Below are 20,804 nucleotides of genomic sequence, written 5' to 3'. Positions count from 1 at the left end.
CACGAATTTCTTCGCAGCCGGTAAAGTAACATTATAGAAATTTCTCCTGAGTCGGAATGTTTAACTCAGAACCCTCAAAACAGAGACATCTTTATATATCCTTAATGCTTTAATGAGAGTCCTGCAAATATTAAGACTAAATACAGCCACCATCAGAACTTAAACTATTTTTAATGCTCAGAGAAGAAAGCTCACGCTGAGCATCAGGCCAGGCGCGAGATCTGGAGGTGAGTGCTGTGGGCTTAGCTTCGCTGGGGTCCAGTGCTCTGCGCTGTCTCAGGGTCAAGGTCCCTAAATGTCAGTGCACTAATGCTGGCATTAGTGTAAGTTGTCTGTGCACTTAGTCATAAATTTTAGAATGTTATTTCTACTCAGATAATCCCATTTGAGAGCAATGTAATTTTTTATCCTCAGATAGGTATGCATATTCTAATGTTAAGGCTTTTGATGCCCCAGAGAGTAGCTCTACATGTCAGCTGAAAATCCTGTGTGCTGTAAGCTTTGTGTAGGCCCTCTTCTCTTCTTGCCCCAGATACACGACAAGCCCCTCATAGTTTCTAGGAAATCATTTTTACTTTCTCTTGGGAGTAGTTTGCAAGATTTTTTTTTTTTTGGATTAATTTGCAAGATTTTTTAATTTAATTGGAGTAGTCTTCATAGAGTAAAAGAGATAATGCTCTACTCAGATTTATCTGAAACATTCTGGTAAGATCAAAGTGGCTTATTCACCTAAAAGTATGTATTGCCCAATTATGTAAGTACAGAAGACAAAAACCTAAAGATAATCTTCAGAACAAAATGTGAACGGGCAGAGCTGTAGCTGGACTAAGGAAAGATCCCTAAAGTTACTATGAAACTTATCCCTAAAGTTACTACAAAATTTCTTTGACTCAGCAACCAGACCCTTCCCCACCGCAGGGAATTCCATTAGGCTGAATGCTACAGGATGAATGTTTCCCATCCAGGAAATGAGTGTCCTGGTTTCATGATCGAGTCTCAGTTCCTTAAAGCTTTGTGCCGTGCTCCTTCTTACCAAATAATTGGCTGAGGTTGGTGCCCTGGTTCCCAGTGAGGTTATTTACACACAGCCTGTGATGGATGGCCCCGTGGGCAGGGTATTAGATGTACTGCCTGAATGGATGGAGGGACACTTTGAAAACAGTGCACATAAATATGAGCTTGAAAAATGCAAATATTAAGACTAAATACAGCCACCATCAGCACTTAAATTATTTTTAATGCTCATGATTTTTCTTGTTTGCAATATAATTCTTTAACCATGGGATTCTACCATCTCCAACCACTTTTATAAATTTTCATTTGAGTCTCTAATGACATATCTTTTATGAAAAAGCCCAATCGTAAGTAAGACATTAGTTTAATAGCAAGTCATTTTCTCGCCTCCTTCCCTAGTTTACTAAAAATGAGCTTCTTCATTAAGGTAAGGAATTTTTAGCGTTCGTCAGTGTCTCACTTTCTCCTCCCCCCCTTCAAAAACCTTTTCCTTTTCTGGCACTCTGGTCTTCTGTTGACCCACTGGAAAGTGGAGGAGGGGAAGGGGACAGGAGGATTTGTTTTTGAGAACCCAACTGTCTATAAATGACTTCCTCTTGTTTAGTACAACCCCTGGCAGGGTCTTGTTTTCGAGGGCCTGGTGGCAGGCCCATGTCCTGGAGGAAGACCCGTGTCATCCTTCAGCTGTACTGTGCACAGAGCTGTCTGAACATTATCTCCCATCACGTCTGCATTTCTTGGGCTTCTCCTCTTCCTGGCGCTCATAATTCATGTCACTGATTTCCGGTGCATGTGGAGTCAGGTTTGGAAATATGAGACATTTTTAAAATTACAGATGCAAAGCCTAGCTGTTGGAGCCAACATCTGCAGCTAGTTTAGGAGATTAACAAAATAGCTGCTCTGGATGATGGATATTTACCAGGGCCTCTCCATTTCCCAGAGAAATCAGAATGCCTGTTACTTATATGGTCTTCAGTCTTCAGTGGGAATCAAGACTTCATCTGTTACATACTTGGTTAAGATTCCTCACAGAGTCTCTTGAGTTACAGCCAATTTTCAATTAGCAATGATTAAGGAGGTCAGGAAGGATATGGGTGATTAAAATCCTCAAGTAATTGAAAGACTGACTTTAACCAGAAGTTCCAACACTCTCCCCTAAAAGTTTTTTGCTAAAATTACAAATGAGGGGGACATTGGATGCAGTTTGCTTTCTTTAGATACAAACAGAAATCTCAATGTGGTACTCCTCGGCTTACAATCATCCAGGAACATTTCTTTAATTTGGGGGTAAAGTCCAAATTCTTAACATCCCCCACCCATTCATTCCCGGTGGCTTCCTGTTCCTTCCTGTGTCCCTGGCACTCCTGAGTTCTGCACTGCAGCGGCTGGCTGCTTCAGGGTTGCAAGCCTTTTCCCTGCTCTGTGTGTGTGTGTGTGTGTGTGTGTGTGTGTGACTGTCTGTCTGTCTGTCTCTCTCTCTCTCAAGTTATTTTTTTGCAGTACTGGGGATGGATCCCAGGGCTTCACACATGCGAGACATGTGCTCTGCCACTGAGCTACACCTCTACACCCTTTATATTTTTATTTTATTTCGAGACAGAGTCTTGCTAAGTTGCTGAGGCTGGCTTGGAACTCAGGATCTTCCTGCCTCCGCCTCCCGAGTTGCTGGGGTTGCAGGTGTGGACCACTGTGCCCACCCCTGCGAGATTTTTGGGTGCTCTTTCCTGAAGCATTCATTTCTGTTTTCCCCCTGAATAGCATCTCAGTCACCTCAGCTGAAATAGCACATCCTCAGGAGTCCTTTCCCGACATCTGCACTATTCTCAGCCCTCCCCCGAGTTCCCATAGAATCTTGTACCTTCTTCACTCCAGTGTTATGTAGCTCCTCGCTTTGAGTCTGTGTCCCTTGCACTTTCTGTGTGCTCTGTTAGATCAGGAACAGCAGAGGCCACATCCACCACTATATTCTCTATGCTTGTAGAATCTGCTCGTAACAGATATCCGACAAGAAACTGTGCAGTGAATAGATGAGGTAAGGATTCCAAAATCTGGAGCTAAGTGGCCAGAGGTGTAACCTGTCTGTAAGATAACGACGTGATGCCAGCATCCTCAGGGAGCGTCGACAGTGTGTCGAAACTGCTTGTTAGTTTTGAGCGTTAGGTTTTGTCATCCAGAGGAAACAATTGATTCTTCAGATTGATGGTTACCCACAGTCGTCATTTTGGTCATAGTGACTGAGTTTCCCACCTATATAGGTCACAACAACAGTGTGGCTCTAAAATGTGGTTCTGAGTCTAGTAGATGCCAGTGTTCCAAAGAGAATGGTTTAAGCTTGGTTATCAGTTAGAATGCATCATATTTGAACTCCAGCTGGTGCTATGTCATTTTAGATGGGAGGGTTGGTCTCCATGGGGACATGGTGACAGTGCTGGTAAGCCTGCTACACCTTCACCCATAGCCCTTGGTGTTGCTCCTGGTTTAGGTATCAACAAGTCCGTGGTCACCCTGAGAACTAGGGAAGATATAAGAATTCCCAAGGAGCATGAAGCACAGTACATCTCTGCTTGACAATGATATCTCTGATTTGTTTATATTTACCAGATGCCGGGCATTTTACTGAGTATATCATGTACATCCATTGCACTGTCTGCTTGGAACATCTATTTGAAGACAGGATTATTAGCCCCAATTCTCAGATTAAAAAACAAAAACAAAAAAAAGCTTGTCTAGGTAACCTCATTTCCCCAAGTTCACTGAGCTAAGAAATAGCAGAGCTGCTTGTCAGACACAGAAGGTCCTGCTTCCAACCAGGGGAGTGGGGGCCACAACACACGGCTGCTAGTAAGTTAGAACAAGATGACCTAGGAACAAAGAGCAGTGGACTCAGTAAGTACCAGGGAAGGGAAGGAGCCATGCAGGCCCCGGAGCACTTTTATAATTCCTGAAAATGCCATCCCTGACGACTGCCCCGGAAAGTGCTAGCCATGTTTGTATCACTCTCTGGTGTGTTTGACCTTAGTCATGATCATAATAACAGCCACAAGAGTGTTTCATATCACACAGGGTCCTAGGTGCTTTGCCCTTCAAAACTGCCTTGCAAAGTGTACACCATTTCCCCATTTTGATGGATGGCTTTAAAAATCATTAATACGTAGCAAGAGTTTCTTTCACACACTTTACATTTGTTATTTCTTTAATCCTCACAATGTCCTTATGGTCTGGGAGCAACAGTTCTATGTTGTCATTTTAGACGGGAGGGTTGGTAAGCCTGCTACACCTTCACCAGTAACCCTTGGTGTTGCTGTGCTCCTGGTTTAGAACCATCGTACCAACAAGTCTGTGGTCACAACAAGTCTGAGGCACAGAGAGGTCCAGTCACCTGCGCCAGGTGACACATCTAGCATGTGAACCCACAAAGCCCAGCCCTGGAGCCGGGCGCCCAGCTGTTTGCTCCCCACAAACAGGCCCAGAGGCTTTGCCGTTCTGCAAGTCTCGTGTGGAACTAGGAGTCAGCTGGGAAGTCCTGGTCCTTGCACTTATTGGATTTCAAATCCAATAGTGGCTCCTCACAGTAACTCTGGCCCTGAAATTCTGCAAGGCTTCCTGTGTCCTAACCAGTGTAAGAAAATGTGACAGATGCTGAAGATCCGTTTTTATCCAGCAAGAAAGCAGATTGATAGCAACGTCTGCCTTTTTGTCCCTGAAGAGAAAGATTAAGAGCCTCGACCTGGAGCCCAAGAGGAATTTGGGTCCCCACTTGGTAGTTGAGAGAGTTATGTCATAAAACGCAGTGTGTCTGTGTCTCATGCAAAGATGGAATAGGAAGAAGGCTTGTGTGTATCCCTTAGGGTCATTGGGAAGACTAGTGAGACGACTCCCCTAAAGTGCACTGTTCACAGTGAAGATTAATGAAGGATCAGCAGTCATTTTTATTATTATTAATAAAGTTGTTCTTTTGAAATCCTAAAATTTTATCACAAAACCTTTTTACTCAACCAGTGGCTCTGGTGGCTCCTCTGATTTAATAACACTTGCTGGGTGAAGTGGTGCTCTGGGTATGAATTTCCAGAACGTGAATTCTGTGAGCAAGACACCCAGTTTCTCTCAGGGACGTGGTCCTTCTTCCTCCATATGTTGGGCCATTTGAGCCTGTACAAATGGCGCCCAGTTAGCGCTCTTCCCGTTTCCCTCCAGCAGGAGGCACTGCTGTTCTCACTCAGGCCTAAGGGATCTGGCGTCCTCTGGCATCTCTGACCCCACGTCCTCACTGTGGCTCAGGCAACAGACTTCCTTAGGATTTTGGTACCTGTTCCCTCCTACTGGAATCGTTCCCCACCTGCCTGCCTTCCCCCTCCCCAATATTATCCACATAGTCTCCTCAGGTCTCTACTGAAATAGGACTTTATCAGAGGGAATTTCTGATTGAATGAAAAATCTCCCTCCCCCCACACACCGTGGCACTCGCAATCCCTCTTAGATTTAATTGTGTTGAGTGTCTGTTTCTGACTTCCACACCCACCCCAACCCACCCCAACACATGGATGTAAGCTCTAGCATCTGGAAACACGTAATAGGTACTCAATTAACACAGTGAGCAGTATCCACCTGTCTGTCCAGTGGACAATGAGTGGATGGCTCTGTTGTCTGTAGCTGAGTCTAGACTCAGCTAGTCTTTGGCTCTGAAAAGTTAGCACTTGTTGTGTGAATAAATTTTTAATACTGTTAATTAAAGATCAGTTGTTTTAGGTTGGACTATTTTTGTTAGACGTTATGAAACATTTACCTTAGCTTTATTTATTTATTTATTTATTTTTTTTGTACCATGGGTGCTTAACCACTGAGTCACATCCCCAGACCTTTTTATATTTCACTTAGAGACAGGGTCTCACTGAATTGCTTAGGGCCTCGCTAAGTTGCTGAGGCTGGCTTTGAAGTCTCTATCCTTCTGCTTCAGCATCCTGAGCTTCTAGGATTATAGGTCCAGCCCACCTTAGCATTTTTTTTTTTTTTAAATGTTTTTTAGTTGTTAATGGATCTTTATTTTATTTATTTGTATGTGGTGCTGAGAATTGAACCCAGTGTCTCTCACATGCTACGCAAGCGCTCTACCCCTGAGCCACAACCCCAGCCCCTCACTTAGCATTTTTAAGATAAGAATGCCTTGTCCTTGAGAAGATGAGCCATTGCAGGAACCCCAGGGCCCTTCTGGTTGGACAAACCATCTTGGTGGACGCCTGCCTGCACAGTGTTTCTGGGAACGCACTTTGGGAAGCCCTGCCATAACCCTCTGTCCTCCACTTCCAAGTCTGGAATGGTGACATTTTCCTCGATCCCTCCATGACTTTTATATTTAGTTTTTGTGCCTTGGAGTCCCACGAGTATCATCTTGGTCTTTCTTGAAGTCCCACGAGTATCATCTTGGTCTTTTTTGGAGTCCCATGAGTATCATCTTTGGTATTTCTGGGGAAGCCACAGTGTCTTTGGAGTGGAGGAGGGGGAAGAGGTGGTTCATAGGAATATGGCTTTGAATTCTGTCCGCTCATAATCATTAGCAGGAAAATCCTTACAAATGCTGAAGAGAGTTCTGAGAAGCAAAGCAGGGAGGCACGAGGCATTCTCTGCCCTGCAGGCCAGACAGGACAGTTGGAGGTGGACAGACAGGTGGTCAGAGTAAGAGCCTGGCCCTGAAGAAGGGTGGTGAGGCCCTTGAGACCCAGGGCTGGGGGCTGGGGTAGCCAGGCTGACTGGTTTTGCACAAGCAGGAATCCCTGCTCACTGACAGCTGTTCATTTATGGTGGCTGATGTCCCCCCAGCCTGCACTGCCAAAATCCACAGACCCATCAGTCACCCCAAATGAGAAGAAGGAATCTGCCTGATTCCCTTACGTCAGAAGAGATTCCAAACTGGATTTCCACATTGGATCTATGAATGCATTTTTTTCTTAGGAAACATTTATTTAGCAGCTGGGGTACTTTGAGCATTTCCTTAGTAATACAATTGACACTCTGCTTCAGAGGCCTTGTAGGATAAATAGATGTTTTCCAGACTCTCAAAACCTAGAAATGTGTTGGTAAGTCTTTTTGGACATTGGTAAATTGATTTATGGGTATAGCCTGAATGATTGGCAGCACATCTTGTCGCTTGCCTTTTGGGACCTAAATTTCCAGGAACTTCTTTAAAACAGATCCTGGTTTATATGTTTTCTTCACTGACAGTTGGTGATGTTCTTTTGGAATTTTTTTTCTTTTTTCATCTAGAAGAGATTTGGGGAAAGAATTGATTCATTGTAGGAAATCAGAGCAGCAGAGAGACTTCAGCTCTGTTCCCCTTGTCGTCAGGACGCAGAAGTGACCCTGGAGGGCTGCTGAGCCAGCTTGTGGGGGCTGAACACAGGTAGGCTCTGATACTTGAGGTGTCTCAGCAGCTGTATCTGGCCGTCCACTGGCTTCTGTGCCCTCAGCATGCGGCCCACCTGCCACCTTCCCGCCAGCCCTGTCTCCCGACCCGATCGCTGCCGCCCCCCAGCCAGGCCACACGCTTCTCCTCAGGCTCAGTGCTGGATCCTCCTCTTGTGACACTCAGACCCTCATCTTAAGTCACCTCCCATCAGCAGTTCACAGATTCGAGTGTCTGATCTAGGCTGCTGCACAGCCACTGTCCATTCCACAGGAGCCCATTAGTGCATCCAGAATGGACTCAGGACTCGTCCCCGCCCCCAGCGTGGCACTGCGTGTGTCTCGGTGCCCAAGCCGCACAGTCGGTTCCGGGACCTCAGACACCGGGCGTCACCCTGACGCCTCGTCCTCTCTCGTCCTCCACCTCTGGCTTGTCACCCTCACAGTAACTTCTCTTCCTCCGAGTCCCTCAGGCCCCTCCACTGTCCATATGTGTGATTCCACCACTGTCCTCACAGCTGTCACCATGGGAAGCTTGGGACTCCGCCGCGGCCAGCTGTCTGGTCTCCCTGGATCCTTTGTCCTCTTTCTGGTCTCTTCACCAAACCGGGGCCAGCAGGGGCTTTTCCTGGTGCAGATCTTACGTTGCTGCCCAGCTTGGACCACTTCAGAGGTGGCCCGTTCCTCCCAGGGCGAAGACCAGATTTCTTGGCCATAAGTCACCTGGCCAGGCAAGGTTCACCTCCCCCTCCGGCTGATCCTGCACGAGGCTCATCTTTGCCGTGCCTGTCCAGCCACACTGTGTGCCAACCCCCACCCCAGAGCTCTCCCGACGCCCTTCGGGTGTTGAAGACGTGAGGTGCCCCGAGCTGGTCAGAGCACTCGGCACACTGGGCCATTCTGTGGCAGCACCTGGTGGCTTGACGTGACTTCACATGTCTCTGTGTGAGCCTTTGTTTAGTGTGTCTTCCCCTGTTGATCTGTAAGCTCCGTGGAGGTGGAGGCTTGGTTTGGTTTTGGTTTGGGTTTTTTCTTGTGTTGCCAGAGTGCGGATAAATGTATACGTGTGTTTGTGTTTGAATATATGGTGTTGACTAATTTTCTATTAAATTAATATTTAGTAAAGTGCTTGTGTGTGTCTGTGTGTGTGTGTGTGTGTGTGTATGTCTGTCTGTCTGTCTCAGAGAAGCTATCTGGATTCTTTTTCAGGAAAATATCCCCATTTTATTCAGGCCTTGCTAACTCTGAGGTGTATTTTCCTTTGTGTATGTGTATTATTGTCCTTGAATGTGAGAAATAGATGACGGGCTTAGTTCTCATTCTGTTTTGTATCATTTGCAATCTCTTCCACATGGAGGGCCCTTTAGCTTCAAAGGAGGCTCTGCACATGGAAAAGATACAGGGGGAAAAGTGGGGGAGAAAGAAAAAGGCCGGCCCTGATTTTCATCATGGTTAATGGCCTGGATCTTGTTGAGGTTTAGGTGAGTAGACACTGAGAATAAACAGCTCCCTCAGTGAACTCATCAGAAATAGCCGTGCATCTGGCAGAAATAAAGCGTCGACCGGCAGTTGAGCAAATTCTGGGATACAATAAGAAAGGGAAGAAATTATTTGGCAATAATCTTGAGAAATGGGATAGTACAAAAGCCTCATGAGCCACAGAGGCACGAATCCTGCCCTCACTACACGAGCCAGGGCCAGTGTTCTGGAATCGACTCAGCAGGAAGGGCGTCAGGGCCGTGCATGGGGTGGGATGAATGGAAGATGGGCAGTGCCCTGGAAATGGTCTTCGGAGATCCCTGGAAATGGTCTTCGGAGTCCAGGAACCTGGGTGGGGATGGCTTGGGTTCCATGGTGAGGTCGCCTCAGGAAGCAGCAAGTTGGAGCTCTGTCTGGCTCACAAAAAGCTTCAAGGTTAGCATTAAACTTGGACCAGTGTTATTAGAAGTTCAATTTTTATGGAGAAGCCAGAAAGTTATCTCTTGGCAGCAGATTTGATATGAACATTCAATACGGCTTGCTTATTTTCAGTCAGCTTTATCGCACACAGTTGGCCTGTCTTCACCTTATTTAAAGTGGTCAGCTTCTTTCGTCATGGTGAGGGTGGACCCCTGTCCAGAGGTGGTCCTTTAGTTCTTCACCGTCAGGTGGGCAGTCATCTGCCTCGGTTTTCTAACGCTCTGGGTTCCCTGCACTTGGAAGGAGATCTCAAGAAACTGCCTGTTCTAAACAAGCCATTATATGATGCCAACTTGAGTTTTTAATGACATTATTATCACAGGAAAGTAGAGGAAAGGACAGGGAAATGGAAAACAATAAATACGACTTTGTATTTTGCCACCAGTTTTCTTTCAGTCATGTAAACATTGTCATTCATAGTGCCGTTCTTTTTTCTGTTCTCACATTAACAAAGATAATGGAAACAATATCAGGCTTAAAAATAACAGATACCGATCTAAGTCCTTTCCATATTTCAACTCGAGATTCTCGTAACAGCTCTGTCACAGGTATTATTATTATTATTATCCTAAGTTACAAATGAAGAAACCCTCCACGTCACCGAGGGGCCACTCCCAGTCTGCCTGCAGCGTCAGCACACCTGGCAGAAATGCCCTGCCCGCGATATGAGGAACTTAACGTCATGGGATTATATCCTGACCCCTCAGCCAGGCTTCCTTTCGACCAATAAGTTGCTTCCAGTTGCTTGCCATCAGAAAGCACACTGTCCGGCATCTTTGTGTGCTACGGGCGGAGGCTGGAGCTACAAGGGCAACCCACCCGAGAGATTTCATGTCACTCAAATGCTCAGAGGCCGAACCCCCTCAGGGTGCTTGGCACAGTGGCACCCAGCTTGTTGCTCCCAAGAGGGGGCCCGCTGCTGCTCACTCAGGGGCTGCCCCATAAGGAAAACCGCTCCTCCCTCACAGGATCACCATGTGGATTAAAAGACGGCGTGTGGCGCTCTTAGCACCATACCTGGCACAGAGTGAATGCGGCTACTACTGTCATCCCTGAATTCCTAGAAAAGGAATCGAATCACACCCTTAACCTTGCCTCCTGAGGTACTTTTGAGACTATTTTCCTGGGAAGCCAAAGCCGTGAAGTTATGTCCAAACACGCAGATGTCACATAGCCAGACCATTCGTAGCAGTGACAGATTTTATAGTATCTTGAAACAAATAGTATTGCATCAAATACTGGATTATTTAGCATCTTAATTTTACTGTCCCTTAAACCTTTCTATGTGATTTCACCTCATTTCCTCATTTTCACTCCATCTTTACCCTAGTCATAAACTTAGCTGTCACATGTGAATATTTATTGTTTTCGTTGTATCAAGTCATTGATAAGACACACCTGGACATGGCGGCCCTCACCTGGAATCACCAGGTATCTGGCACAGTGCGTGGTCCACTGCAGGCATTTAGGAGATACTGGTCGACTTATCAAGTGCTGTAGGTGAGAAAGACTTTCAGATACTTTCCAGAAGTGAATGCATCCCTGGCAGCCACAGGCATGCGCCCCAGTCTTCATGGGTGGGGTGAGTCAGGGGAGACGATGGCCCTGGGTTGCACTTCTGTGTCCAGATCTGCAGTCTATACAGGCAGGTTTTTTTCCTGCTGGGGTGGGATGCGTGAGGAAAAACGAGAGTGCCCCTGAGTCACCCAACCCTGGGCTGTTCTCTCAACCTTCTACTTTTGATTCCCCAGGATATAATTACTAATCTGGTGGCTAGCCCCTTTAGGGGACGGTCAGTAGTCGGGACCAGTCTTGCTCCTTTCTTCTTGAAGTCACTCCCCCAAAGCTAACTGTGGCTTCTCTGGGCATCTGCTAGTGGACAAAAGGCTCTGACAGAGGTCAAGAGAGCACCCTGAGGCCTCAGTACTGAAGGTTGAGTGTCTTATTTCTTGTTTCAAACTGTGTTCAGCCAGGTTGTTTCCATAGCCCATCAAAGATCGTGCCATGCTCAAATGACATCATTTATTTAAAAAATCATATAAAAATCGTATTACACAATGTCAACAAAATTGACATGTCCTCACTGTGAATATAAACCCCCTCTGGCTATGAAGTTCCCAGGAATTAAAATCCAAAGATTATAATCACAAAGGAGCGTGCAGAGTCTAAGCCCTTGTAGAACATCAAAGGAGAGTGGCCCCTCGGTTCCTGTTCTCCTGACAGCCTCAGCCCAGGAGGTTCTCTTGTCCACGTGGCCCTGGGATGCCGTCAGCAGCTACCCCTGAGCTGGCCTGCACAAGTACATGTTCCTTCTGGGCTTCTGAAGTGGAAATAGTCTCTTGTGTTCCTTGCTCTATTAGCCAGATTCCCACCACTATATCGGAATACCTAAGGCAGTTAACTTATAAAGCAAACAAACAAAAAAGTTTATTTGTCTCATGGTCCTGATGGTTTCAGCCCAGGATTGATCAGCCCCGTAGTTTTGGGCTCTGGTGGGTGTAGCTCATCGTGGTGAGAGTACATGGAGTGCAAGTCGTCTGCTCCATGAGGCAGGAAGCAACAGAGAAGAGGAAGAGGCGGGGGTCCCACGTTCTCCCTCAAGGGCACTCCCACCCAACGACCTCCCACTAGGCCCCACCTCCTAAAGGCCCACTACTTTCCGGGGGTGCCACCCCAGGAACCAAGCTTTTAACACATGCACCTTTGGAGGACACTTTTCCAACCCATAACACTTGTTTCACAAATAGAACTAACGGTGGGACAGGAAAGATGGTCCCGGCCCTAGCTCCACAGAAGCAATAAAACAATCCGCTGGTCTTTAGAGCAGTTATCCCAGGCCCTGTGTATGCTCCTAGACCCTAGGACCTCAGCTAGCTTATGGCAGGAAAGTAGAAGCTCTAGTTTCACCTCTGAGGCCCAGTAGCCTCAACCTGAGAGGACTCCCTGCAATCACACTCTGGCCTCAAAGCATCCTGCTTGGAAAACCTCTGCAGGGTCTTGGGCTTGCTGTGCTCACTGGGTGCTCAGAACAGAACTCGCTGAGAGGCTGTAAGTGCCTATCACCCTCAAGCTGATAGACTGATTTTGGTAATTTTAAAATTCAGGGACAGGCAGCTTGTGTGCTGAGGATGCCTTGCGTGCAGTGGGAAGTCTCCCCTGGGTGCCGGGCCTGGCCTGCCTTTGACGGACCTCAGCTCCCCAGCAGTGGCCCAGGTAGGCCCTGGGGCGTGTGAACGGTCTTGATAGAAGCAGCTGTTCATCTGTTGCGAAAACCCATGAGTGAGTTTTTATAATCTCCCAAGGCCAAACTACGGAATGGCCTCTGGTTTTCAACCTCTTCTCAGGCTGCAACAATTAAAAGCCAGCTGCATGGCTGAAAAAAATGTGCATGGTCTACCGTAAGCAAGGCCAAGGTCAAAACCCCTTGCTTACAAACAAAGTTCAAGGCCTCGACCACATTGGATTTTTTCCAAATGTACGTTTTTTCCTTCAATAACTTTATCCCTTATCTGTGTGTTAATTGTACAAGGCAGTGCTCTGGCCAGATGCTGGAGTCTGTTTGCCCTTAACATACGGGTTTCACAGACCCTGGCAAGCCTACTTTCTCACAGTGCAGAGAAAAATAACTGGAACATGTGCTGGTTCATTTCCCCCATGTGCAAGGCTCTAGGTCTGGTCTTCAGCACTGAAAAAGAAAAAAAAAATGTATACAAAGGATTTACATAAAGAATCAGAGTGGGTTCATGATTACCCTCAGGACCTGATGGACCTTTGCCAATAGATCTTGTGATGTGTCGCTTGGAGAGGAAAAGACCAGGATCACGGCTCCATGTTGAGGGTGCACTTGTCCTGTGCCCTCAAGGGCATCCACGGAAATGTGTGTGGCACTGACCAGATGCTGTGGGCCAGATGGGCCAGATGCTGTCACAGAAAGTTTAAGAAGCTCTGATCCTTTTTCAATAGGAGAAAGCACGTTCCACAGTTTTCCCCGATAACAATTGGCTCAGAGTAGGAATTAGGCAAAACGATTCCTAACATACTTTTTCACCAAGGAATTGAGACAGAGAGAAACCATGAAATCGAGGTAAAACAGTGGAATGAGAGGGAAAGACAGACCATGAGCAAGAATGGTCAGAACTCGGAGGAGACTAATAAAAAGAAAACAAAGGAAAGTAAGGGGATAGAGGAGGAAAAGGCTAAATAAAATTAGAAAATAATGCAAATCCTGGCTACAGGATCCCCTCACAGAGAAGGATAAAATATGTCAAGTTTGGATTCACATTTAAAACCACCAAAATCAGTCTGTCAACTTGAGGGCGATAGGCACTTACAGCCTCCCGGTGCGTTCTGTTTAGAGTACCTTGCTGCTCTTATTTCTGATTGCTTTTCAGTCTCTCAAGAGCTCTTTAGCATGCACCTCTGCTGTTTTGCTGAGAGTCTTAACTGCCCCTGACGCATAGACTGGGGACTCTCACGCCTGCATCTCCAGTCCTAACCTCCCTGATTCGCTTCAGAGGTCAGGCCACGCTAGATGTGTTTCCTCAAAGTACCTCAGATCCAGCGTGGCCTGGGTGAGTTCTTCACCCACACTCCTGCTTTCTAAAATGGGGTCCTCTTCCTCTGTTTCTTCTGAGCTTTAGAGTGGTTGGTTCTAGAAAAGAGTAGACTCAATAGTCTCAGAATCATTCTGAAACACCACACTGTCCAATAAAAATGAAATGTGGTCCACATAGGTAATCTAAATTTTTCTGGTAGCCACATTAAAAAACGAACCAGATATTTAAAATATTTTGTATTCAATTTCAATATTCAGTGTGCATTTTGCTGTCACACATCTCACTTGACACTGGTCATAGGGCTCCATGACCAAGCGTGGCTCGTGGACAGAGGCCTCCTGGCTTGTTCTAGGTCTTCTCCTTCACGCCCCCCACCGTCCTGTTCCAAGTCCCGTGGACTGTGTCTGCCATAGACTCATTGCTTTTTAACCTCTCGCACAGTGGCTCTCGCTCACGTGCTCTGTATGGGTGAAGCACCTGTGTTCAGGTACCTGAAGTCTAGTGTGGCACTTCCCAGGTGTGAGGTCCGCGGCTTTCAGGTCTCACTTTCAGGGTCTGCCCGCCTTCTTCATTCCTCCTCCTCCTCTGCACTAGGTGGCTCCTTCATGTTTTGTCCTTGTTTGTCCCTCTCTAGGGAAAACAGATAGGCAAACTCCTGCCCTGACGAACCCTCCTGCCCTTCCGGGGCACCACCTTCTCGAGGCAGGCCTGTGGCCACTTCCCAAGGGGTGGGATGCCCTCCTTGCCCTTGGCTCCTCCTGTACAACTGCATTGAGTACTTCCTGCCTCCCCACCCCCAGCCGTACGGTGTGCTGAGAGCATGCACGGCGACATCGTCACACTCTCCTCACCACGACAGGTGGCAGGCGCTGAGGGAATGTTTATTGGTCTGAACCCCGGGCTCCTCTGGATGGAGCCCACGTGTGCTAGAGCAGGCGAAATGGTGGTGGAGAACGTGGAAGACGCCTGGCGAATAGTCAGTCCCCTCCAGTGGCACTGTGACTGCCACATGGCATGGAGCCCTGGCAGCGTGGTGACGAACTGGTGTGAAATAACTGAACTCTCTCCTTCCTGCTGGAAATGTAGAGATGGTCAGTCGCCCGAAGGGAACGGACACACACGTGCGGTCGGTGGTCTTCACACTCTGGCAGGAGTCGGAGTCCCCTGGGGAGTAAGCTCAGCTGTAAATTCCTGGGTTTCGTGCGTATGAATCCTGGTCCATTCAGAGGGGTCGTGATCCAGGGAAAGTACCCCTGTGACTAGAGAGAGAGGTCACCTGAGATGTTTCCCTGAGATGTACCGCTTCGTTCTTCCCACAGTAGAGAGTGAGAAGGGGCGATTCTCATCAACAGAGGAAGCTTCCTTAGTCTGGACCTGAGAAGGATGTCCTTTGGGGTCTTTTAAAGCAATGGAGCTCTAGAGAGGAGGACAGGCATCCAGGAGATGCTGGCACAGCCGGTTGTGGGTGGCAGCCTGGGAACGTGGCGGATGTGGAAGATCAGCGGGAGAGCCTTGGCCAACTCCAAGATTTCCCCCAGGATTGGCCTTCGTTCCCCACTAGGAAACCTAAGAGCAATATAACAATGAAGTCTGATTATAAGAGCATTTCATCTTCTTTAGGAACTGACTGTCATTCAGTAAGTCATTTTTGATGTTTCAGGATCTCTAGGACATTGAAGGATTTGGGCAGAGGACAGCTACTCACATTTAGAACAACAACATACAGTTCCATGCAGAATTGCATTTCTGGTTCTCTGACAGTAAAATCACCTAGCAGAGGTCCGGCATACTATGCCATGTGGAAAACAATTTCATTCTCAACTACTGTGAGGGGAAAAAATGCATTTCCTTTAAATGCCACTTGTGCTTTTTGTCAAATGGGTAGTCCAGGTTGCTAATGTTTTAAAGTTGGAAATCTATTTAAAAATTATTGTGAAGATGCCCCATGTTTTGTGCCTGGTGAATAACTAGAAGTCAATGAATAAGCCAAGGCCTTTTTTAAAAAACTCACTTTTCATTGTAGTTTATAATTTCAGCTTTCTCCTTCACTCAGGCGACTCCCGGCTGTTAACAAGGGGCTAATTGGTTGGCGTGTGTTCCTGCTTCTCACCACTTGCTGCCAGCCTCTGCTGTGAATCCTAATGAGCTGCAAACCAGGCGGCCAAATGGAGCAGTAGGCTGCAGGGGAGAGGAGCGGTGGGCACGGGAGCCGGTCACTCAGCCAGGCGGCCACGCGGTTTAGACTGCAGCAGCCGTGAGCAGGCCTGGCACCAGTGTGCTGGGCGGCCTCAATTCCATTCCTGTGTGTCTCAGTCACTCTGTTCCCGCCATCCATATGAGTCTGAGATTTTTATCCATTAGTGGAAGAGACTTCCCCCTGGTCATCTGCGCATTTGGAAGATGAACTCTCTTGAAGGGTTAAATAGAAGTTGAGCTTTGGGAGAGCGGTGCTGTCTTACTGCCCTTTCTATCTCGTTTCTAACTTCACTGAGTCCGACCTCCGTTGGCTTGTGTCTTACTGAGCGCCTGTGCTGGTGTCTGTCCTCTTGCAGGTGATCCGGAAGGGCTGGCTCACCATCAGCAACATCGGCATCATGAAAGGAGGCTCCAAGGGTTATTGGTTCGTGCTCACTGCCGAGAGCTTGTCGTGGTACAAGGATGACGAGGTAAGCCAAGGATGACCAGAGGGACAGAGTCTTCCTACTAAAGCATTTCCAATTTTAAACTAATCGCGACTGCGATATATGCAGTTTCCAGCCACAGTGGTTCTCTGTCAGTGAGACTTAGCTTGGAACGTTTATGTAAAGAGACACGGTTTTCCCTGCACAGAGTTTTGATTCCGCAGTGTTTTCCTCAGATTTCTTTTCCTGTTTATTTCTTTGGTGCTGTGATATCTTGCTCACGTGAAGAGACGTGGTCAGGCGTCGGGATTGGAAACTTCCTTTATGATACTTTCAAGGTACTGGTACATACGTGAACGCAGTTTTCATTATAATGCGTTGGAAAGACCTAAGCCAGGAAACACCTTAAGAGTGAAGCCAACACCAACGCAGAGTTGGTAAAGTGTTTTGGAACTGGTGCTTTGACATCTGTCTCAAATGAAGAAATTTTGAAAACGTTCACTTCACTGGTCTCTAAGTGAGTTCCCGATCACTGTTTATACACATTTTGTTCTCTGGGAATTCAATATCTCTGTAAAAGGCTAAATTATGGTACTTATGTTCTGGCTTATGTTAAGATGTTAATAATGCTGATCCTGTGACTTACTATTAAAGGAGGAAAATGTTGTGTTAATCTTACAGAACCATTAAAGTGCTCTAAAGTGACACAGGTAAATTTTTTTGGGGGGGGGGGCATGAATTGAACAGTTTTGGAAATTTTGAAAGCTCTGGTCTGACCCAAGAAGTTTGGGTTTTATATCGTAGCATGCAAACATTGAAGAATACTGTCTGATAGCAAAGCCACGTAAAGGTGAGGTTATCTCAGTTTCATTTGGCTATAAAGGGCCTGTTTCTGAATTAAAGGCCCTTCCCATCTTAGCTTGGGATCTTTTGAAAATATTTGAAGGTACCTTTGTCAGTTCTTAGAGGAGAAGTCTCATGTTTTATGGTTCTTTCCATTTCCCAAAGGCTCTGTGTGCAATAGTGAATTGAGAAAATATTGTACGATTAGTCAATTGCCACTAAGTTTCTCCAGTCGAGGAACTCAAGTTCTACAGAAATGTGAAAAGAAAATTGGTATTCAGAAGCTTAGGTTTGAATTTTTATGTCACTGATCTCAGAAGGTGACTGGGCCGGGTGGCGGTTGAGGACAGGCAGTGGTTTCTCCCCGTTCCTGGACACTCCACGCCCCTAGGACTCTACTTTTACAGATCACAACTTGAGGAGCTCTGAGACATTCTCCTAGGTGTAAAAAATTGGTGATCAATTATCTTCTGTGCTCTTCAGTTGCTCTAGGGTATATTCTTTTAGATACATTTCCCCCCAACAATTCAGGTGGCCATCTGTGTACATTCACAGTATCAGTCTTGAGGTCCTTCTCCATTACACAGGGGCAAGAAAAAGACTCTAGTAAGGTTGTTTCTCCAGGACTGAGCTCCTCCATGGCAGGACATGTAGTGCTGCTGAGGATCCCTCACTTGGTGGCGAGCCTAGGCCCTCAACCCTCACTGTGGGCGAGAAGCCAGGGCTTCCTGGGATTGGCCGTGTTGCCCCGGCCCTGAGGACTCGGGGTATGACCTCCAGATGTCTCAGGTCCCGGGCATTACCACCAGGGCCTGCGAGGACTTGGGTGGCAGGACGGTAGGGAGTACAGCTGTAGGGTTCTCTCATCTGGCCACTTGGGTCCTGGGATGAGCCCATGGGCAGGTGCCTGGTGCTCCCTGTGGGGAAGGAGGAAGCCTGGCAGCTTGGTGAGCTCACGGCACCAGTCCTCTCCTCTGAAGACGCAGGACAACTGTCTACAAAATCGCTGCCCCGGAGTCTCCCTCACAGATTCCAGCAAATAAAAGGTAAATGTGCGCAGCTGTACTATTACCCGGGGGCCAGTCTATTGAAAGTCTGTGTGTGTGGGGCTGGGGTTATGGCTCAGCGGTAGAGCGCTTGCCTGGCATGGGCAGGGCCCTGGGTTCCATCCTCAGCACCACATATAAATAAATAAAGTTATCGTGTACAACTACAACTACAACTACAAAAAATAAATATTTTTTTTTTAAAAAAAGGAAGTCTGAGTGTGGAGGGAGGTTGGGCCACAGGAGGGGAGGGAAAGGGTGGCCTTTGGCATGGCACGATCTAGATGAAGACCCTCTAGGGAAGGGGAGCGTTCTCCATTTAGATCATGTCAGGGAGGAGGAAATGACCGGCGAGATTGGGTTCTATGGGGATCTACCCACCAAGAAGACTGAAAATATTGTGTCAGACGTTAAGCGCCCTCAAGAAACTAAAATAGGGCCATGAGGGAGAAAGTGAGGGGAGGGGCCTTCAGGTGGGTGACTGCAAGGGATAATAGCTGTGAGAGCGCAGTGAGGAGCTGTGCAGATTCTGCTGAGGAACATTCCAGAAGCAGGAGCAGAGAGGGTGAAAACCCTGGAGCTGGGAACTGACAAGGACCGGGAGCTGTGGATGAGAGGAGCAGGAAATAAAGGCAGAGGCACAGGGTGGAGGCCTTTAAGACCCGCTCAACTGTTTGGACTTTATTTGGAGGATAATCAAAGGTCTTTGGGTGTTCCACCAGGGTGTGACACGATCGGATTCACTAGGAGACTGCTGGGGCTCTGGGTCGTGCCTGGTGGGCAGGGTGGGGTATATGTGTGGAGGTGGCGAGAGCAGAGGGGTGGCTGGCTAGGAAACCTCAGTGGCAGTGCGGGCGGAGAGGGTGGTGAGTAGCGCTGGGCAGCACCTAGGGGTGGGGCGCTGACCGTCAGGCCAGCAAAGCTACAGCTGCTCTTGGCTCCTCGGCTGCAGTTACTCATTCAGAATCTGCTCAAGGAACAAGACGGGGATTCTCAAAACAAACGCCTGACTCCAGAATGACTGTGGCCTTCAAAGCGTGGGCATCACTCAGTCCCAGCTGGCCCTTCCTTGGTGGCACCTCTGTCCTTCTCTACCCTGCTGTGTTTGCTTCTCCTGCTACTGCAGACGGTTCAAGGCCACCGCCACGGCAAAGGAGAGGTCAGCGCTGTTCATCCTTTACTTGGGAGCCCAGGTTCCCCGGGTGGTTAGGATCTGCCAGGAGCCCAGGTTGGGGGGACGGTCTGGGGAGAGGAGGTCCACAGGAGATCTCAGGGGCAGGCGCAGAGGAGGGACCCTAGGCTGGCCTTGAATTCTCATGACACTTATTCGTGGGCAGCAAGGTCTAAAACGATGCTTAGGTTCCACGAAAGTCTTGCTGCTGCGGTTCATGATGTGTGGATTGCCTGGGTTCAGTGGACCACCCCGAAAACCGCGATTTAAAATCTTCCTGTGGAAATAAGCTGGAATTTTAACTAAAGTGTTGGAGCCGGTTGGTTGGTGGTGAGTCGAGGGCTTGTACTTGGACCCGGGACGCCCAGGGCACTCACACACTTAGGAAATCCTGGTACATTTCTTAGTCAAGTAAGGTGACATGGGAAATGTCATTAAGTTGTAGATTTGTTCACTTATTCAGTGATAAATTTATAATCAACTTTTCATAGTGTGTGTTTTAATATTTTTATATGTGCCAACCTTCTGCTTTCTTATGTAATTAGACTGGTCTCTTTACATTGAAATCTAAATGGCTGCTCAATAAATAGCATATCACACAAATGTATATGGTTTTATTTAACTTATGACAGGTTTGTAATAAATGACTTAAGAAATACATTTGTGATTAAGAAACAATAGCTCATATAGTTTTCCAGGATGACATCAGCTGAACACAAGGCCCTGTAGACCACACGCCCAGTGCTGTGGAGAGGGGAGGTAGGTGCTGGTGGATGCGGGTTTACTGTGAGGAGCTGCCAGTGCTGGGTCACTTCCCTTCACCTCAGTCTTTTCACTGTCCCTGACATTGCTCAGCAGAGCATCTCAAAGGGACTGTGTAGGACTCGGAGAAATCGTGTGTTAATGAGTGCTCTTGGCATCTGTTTTAGTTTGCTTTTATGTTGCTGTGACCAAAAGAGCTGACCAAAAAAACATTGTAGAGGAGGAAAATTTGTTTTTTGGCTCAGGGTTTCAAAGGCTCAGTTCATGGCCCATTGACTGCGTGGCTCTGGGCCCGAGGTGAGACAGACCACCACGGCAGGAGGACACGGCCAATAGGAAGCAGAGGGAGCTCTGCTAACCAGGGCAAATGTAAATCCCAAAGGCAGCACCCCCCCCCTCGCTCATCATGCTGATACGGTAGGTCATGCTAAGTCCC

The 20,804-nt window shown here is 47.4% G+C and overlaps 1 protein-coding gene across 1 annotated transcript in view; it reads left to right on the top strand.

The window, feature by feature from the left end:
• Window positions 1–20,804, top strand: part of Dnm3 (dynamin 3) — a 431,287-nt gene that overhangs the window by 189,522 nt on the left and 220,961 nt on the right. The window contains exon 17 of the mRNA XM_048810033.1: window positions 16,478–16,591. Coding sequence (XP_048665990.1) covers window positions 16,478–16,591 — 114 coding nt within the window. The remainder of the gene's footprint in view (window positions 1–16,477; window positions 16,592–20,804) is intronic.

This window comes from Marmota marmota, unplaced genomic scaffold (genome assembly GCF_001458135.2).
Source record: "Marmota marmota marmota unplaced genomic scaffold, marMar, whole genome shotgun sequence".
NCBI classification, from domain to species: Eukaryota; Metazoa; Chordata; class Mammalia; order Rodentia; family Sciuridae; genus Marmota; species Marmota marmota.
This window is presented reverse-complemented; position numbering and strand designations above follow the sequence as displayed.